The sequence below is a fragment of the Bidens hawaiensis genome, unplaced genomic scaffold, assembly GCF_021521415.1.
Source record: "Bidens hawaiensis isolate Kalapana, Puna unplaced genomic scaffold, B.hawaiensis_p1.1 tig00032083_1, whole genome shotgun sequence".
NCBI classification, from domain to species: domain Eukaryota; kingdom Viridiplantae; phylum Streptophyta; class Magnoliopsida; order Asterales; family Asteraceae; genus Bidens; species Bidens hawaiensis.
This window is the reverse complement of record NW_027505237.1, coordinates 27252-32165: the sequence shown is the minus strand read 5'-3', so window position 1 is coordinate 32165 and position 4914 is coordinate 27252. Positions and strand designations below refer to the sequence as shown.

The 4914-nt window shown below is 39.1% G+C and overlaps 1 protein-coding gene across 1 annotated transcript; it reads right to left on the bottom strand.

Annotated features, from left to right (window-relative positions):
- Positions 1-3514: 3514 nt before the first annotated feature.
- LOC143611736 (putative germin-like protein 2-3) lies at positions 3515-4701 on the bottom strand. Its single transcript, XM_077085894.1, has 2 exons — positions 4414-4701; positions 3515-4326 (listed from the first exon to the last, which is right to left on the bottom strand). The coding sequence occupies exons 1-2, from the start codon at positions 4535-4537 to the stop codon at positions 3776-3778; spliced, it is 675 nt and encodes a 224-aa protein (XP_076942009.1). The 5' UTR covers positions 4538-4701; the 3' UTR covers positions 3515-3775.
- Positions 4702-4914: the final 213 nt, after the last annotated feature.

Here is a 4914-nt window from a genome sequence, read left to right as displayed (position 1 = left end):
TAATCGGAATACACAGCCATTTTGCCAGGCGGCGGCAGACTGGCTATTGAACCCGGAGAGGGAAATTCGGGTTCCCACTCCGGTGGAATACCATAAGTATCAAGCAGTTTCTTGTATTCAGAGCGATCCCATAAAACTTCTATTTCATCAACCTCAGTCTGAACATTCGCCATTACAGTAAAGATTTGGAGAAATAGCAAGAGGATAATGAGAAGTTCAGTATTTTATCAGAGAAAAAACAAGAAGATAATCAGAAATCAAAAGCGATAAACCTTCGAACAGAAGATATCTCCCACTATTTATACCCATCGCAATTAATACGATGGGATATGAACAATGGAGAGAGAAGTCATCGCCTAATCAAAAACCGCCACGTCACGCGGGAAATTCGAAAAAGAGAAAAAGTTGCACAGTCGGGTACAATGACAGCCGTAAAAAACGTCCCATCACCTGTTTACGCGCCTGCGAGTGGTCAACTTGTCATTTCTTCATGGTTATCTACACCAACAGAAGATGTTTTCTACCAAACTTCAAGATTCAAAAAATCCCCAAAATACATTGAGTCCAAAATTTCAACCGCACAAAAGACTTCACGCGGAAGAAACATTGGACTGGGGGACTTATAGAGGTAGGGTACTAAAAAGACCCAAATACCCTTAAGTATCACCCGCGGGTCATAAGGGAACCTCTCATCTATCACCCGCGGAACACATAGATTACCCGCTTAACACGGTAGAGGAAGAACGTCCTCGCACCACACGCGAAAGCATCCAGGCACCCTCAATAGTCATCCGCGAGATAGGACATCTATCCGCCAAAATGACTGGAAGGAAATGCCAACTTGACAGCTGTCATCAACTAATTACCCTCTAGAAGAATATCCACGATCATTACTTGAAGAATACGTGACTCGCCAGCCAATAAGCGAAGGACACCTGGCCAGGTTGTTATAACCGTTCACATGACCAGGGTGTGGTACGTCCTATCATAAGGAGACACGTGTCCAGGTTGTTATACCCATGCACATGGGACGTATAGCTCAACCTATTATAAAGAGACACGTGTCCAGGCAGTTAGGGAGATATTCTAGAAGAGGACAGCTGACCCAATTATCTTCTTACATCCTTCGGCTATAAATACCTTGTCAAAAGGCATGAGGTATTCATTCACTCTCACTCTGACTCACTTATACTCTGATCGTACTTAGTATTTTATCTACGACGAACGATACTGATTCTCATGCCGGAGGGTGGTTACAGGAAGCTCCCCCATCTTGTTCTTCCTGTAACGAGACTCACGGTGTCTGTTTTGCAGGTTCCGGTCATTGGACTTTGGGAGGTTGTACTCATATTGTGTTAGTAGTTATCGTATTGTACAATGTGGAATCATTGGATCCAGGACCCATATACGGGGATCGGATCCGTGTTTCTTCATTTGCGCCATCCGTATTGGTGTTAGAACAACACAAGTTTTCGTTGGTTTTTTGGTTCGTTCAATATGAGTAAACTTCCTGAAGGGCCGATGGGAACCCCTACACCTATGTCACGTGTAACTAACACAGAAGCACCTCAGGGTTTTGCTTCCAGTGTTTTTGCACGTGTCACGACTCCAAGTGGCCGTACTCTTGAACGTGTCACAGCCCCGGGGTTACGAAATGCTGATGTAACACCGGGAGGTGTTACCCTAGAAAATGTTACAACACCAACTGGTCCTACTCCCACAAATACTGGATTTGTTACGGCCCATAGAGGTTCCCATTTCGGCGAATTATGGGGGAGACCCATCGAACTCGGTCAGTATTGGATTTGGAAGATGATTCAGGTGACTCCGACATGGCAAGGTCTCACAGACATAACCCTAGGTTTAGAGGAACACTGTCCCCAGAAAAGTGGCTTCGCGCGCAACAACAAAGTTTGGCAGCCGAGTATGAACGTAGAGTGCGTAATGAACGTTATCATGCCTGCACCCTGACATAATTATATTAGACATATTAATGTATTCAAATCATTTACTAGTTAAAAGAACAAGAGCACGTTCATATTGTCATCAGATGGGAATAACTAGCCAATTATAAAATATAGAAATCAAAATTTGTTATTACATCGTTCTCTATATAAGATTAATTAGCTAAATACTTGGCACTTGATTTCTTTACCAAAGAAAGTATTGTTAATCCGTTGCATCTATTATATATGCGTATGAAACAACTTCTTGTTTTCTTTTTCTAGCAAATACTACGTACCAATTCTATCTTTGTCGATTTTCATGCGGTAGCAAGGCTACTGCGCTTTTGCCCCTTGCAAACTATCTTCCAATCTCTTTAGAGTGGTGAGAATTGAGAGTACGTCCTCGATGTCCCTTTCATCATTTACTCTCTCATTTATATTAGCATCACATCATTATTATTTTTCTATTTCATCCCATTCCATTCCATCACAAAATTAACATGAAAATGCATTCACTTTTCCATTCCACATTCTAGCGACATTAGATAAAAATAATAATCAAAACAATAATAATTAATTTTACTATTATAGAATAATAATTATATATATATATGTAATAATAGTTTTTATTTAATTCAAATATTTTAATATAATAATGCTACTAACACTATAAAAATAAAATTACATTACGTTGAATAAACACTAGTGACAATACATTACTTAAAAACAGAATAGAAGATTAAATAAAACAATCCCGTAAACAATAAAACTAGCTATCAAGATTGGGTATGTGGGTGTGTATAATATGCTCCACATTCCACAAGATCCGATAAAAAAAGTTTCATGGGTAATTCTACAGCGCAATTCCGCAAGAATGGCTAGTGTCTTTAACTTCTTCATCGTTAATATGTTTAATTAATTTTTGTTTACTTATTTCATTAATCCAACGGCCATATTCTTTGTCGAGATGGCCGTCACCACTTCACCGCCCATAACGAAATTTGGCTGTTCGCCTGTTCCCCATCAGTACCGACCACGTTTCAATCCTGACACGACTCATCCTAGCTCAGCCATTTACTAAAAACTCCTCACTTGATTTTCATTTTACCAAAAGAAAGTATTGTTAATCCTTTGCGTCTTATGTGTACCCAGCAGCTTCTTGTTCTCTTTGGTACATAGCCTAGAGTCCATGGCTGCTGCCCCTTGCAAACTGCCATCCATTCCCTCTATTCTTTAATTTCTTTCCAGCCGTTTTGTTCTAGCCCAGTCCAAAAATATCCCAATGAAATAAATTAAGCTCGTTCCTATGGGTGAAAATAAGGAGTAGACGGGCATCGCTAGATTAGGAGAGATGGTGTAAATTCAACTTCATCAATTTTCCTTTGTAGTTTGTGTGTTACGTTTTATTTATCTTTTGTATTTGTTGGTCCTCTTGATTATTGTGAGTTGCCCATTTTTTTTCTTTTAAGAAATCATTTTAATATATTTGCTTAATTTCATGGGCTTTTCTAGTATGTTATTTATCAATCACAAATTGAAAAAGTGACTTAACAATTATAAGTTTTTCTAAATGTACTTGTGCATGCATATAATATAATACTAGATAAAGCCTACATAAAACGCACCCATCAAGAAAAAGGTTATTGAAAAGTCACATATGCATGTCCTAGCTAATTGCCAAATACTCTTTTTTGATCACAAAGGCATGGGTAAACATAAATAAAAATCACAATCTTGGTAATTGCTCTAAACTTTATTATGATACCAAATGGTTAGGTAATACGGAACACGAACACATACTAGAACACGCAAACGTGTATCCTAAAGTTTTACATATGCATTAACTTCTTTTTTATGAGATGCACTGTTTTATTATCAACTTGAAATGCCTGGGCTAGAATCTCTGTAGCAATTGGCGGTGTGGACCCAAATATCGAGTTTGTGATGCTAATAACACCGGGATTTTGACTGCTCAACGCAGCGATCGCACTTGCATTCGTATGGCCCATATTCCGTTGAAAATGAACGAGGCCAACCGGAAAAACAAACACATCACCACGTTGTAGGACTTTGGTAATGAGTCGGTTTTGTGGGTCCGATGTAATGAACCCCACTTGCAAAGTGCCTTCTAAAACCGTGAGTATTTCAGTTGCTCGAGGGTGCTTGTGTGGAGGGTTAGCCCCCCAAAGTGCGTAGTCAATTCGCATCATTGAGAGCCCGAGTGTGTTCAGCCCGGGTATCTGGTACACGGATACCGGGCTGATGCGATACCCGTAAGAGTTTTGCGTGTCCCCTGCGACGTGGAGCCCGCTATAGTAGAAATCATCAGCTTGGACAAACAGTGGGTTCTTGCAAGCCATGCCGTTTACTCTAACCGTACCTAAACGAAAAACTGTTGAAATTATTAAAATTATATAAAAAAGAAATTAAAATAATAGACGATGATAATAAAACGTGTATGTATCACCTTGGTTAGTCGCATCCGCTACGCAAAAATCCTGTAGAGGTGCGGGTTCATATGACAAGACAGTTATTAAGATTGAGGAACAGAATGCTACTGATAAAATGAACAAGATAAAAGATGTTGCCATTGTTTGATACTGTGGGACGAAGTGTTGAGTTCGATATGAACTATGTTTATATATATAGCTGTCGAGTTATGTAGTTCGTATATATATAGAAAGAAAGATCATGCGGAAGCTGTTGGATCTTGGTGGTTAAAGGGTGTTTAGTTTAGTTTGATGATTTCATTATATTATTTGAATATTGAAATAGTTCAAGATTGCCTGTAGTTCATTTTGAGTTTCATGATCATATTCCTAAAACAATATCTGGCTATAGACTAAACAAATGGTTATCATGTCGTCAACAAGGCAGCCCTTTGTGTATGCTTTTATCGTCAAAGTATCCATTTTATGAATGATGCCAACAAAATACCTATCCCATCGCTAACCACATACCAATGGTG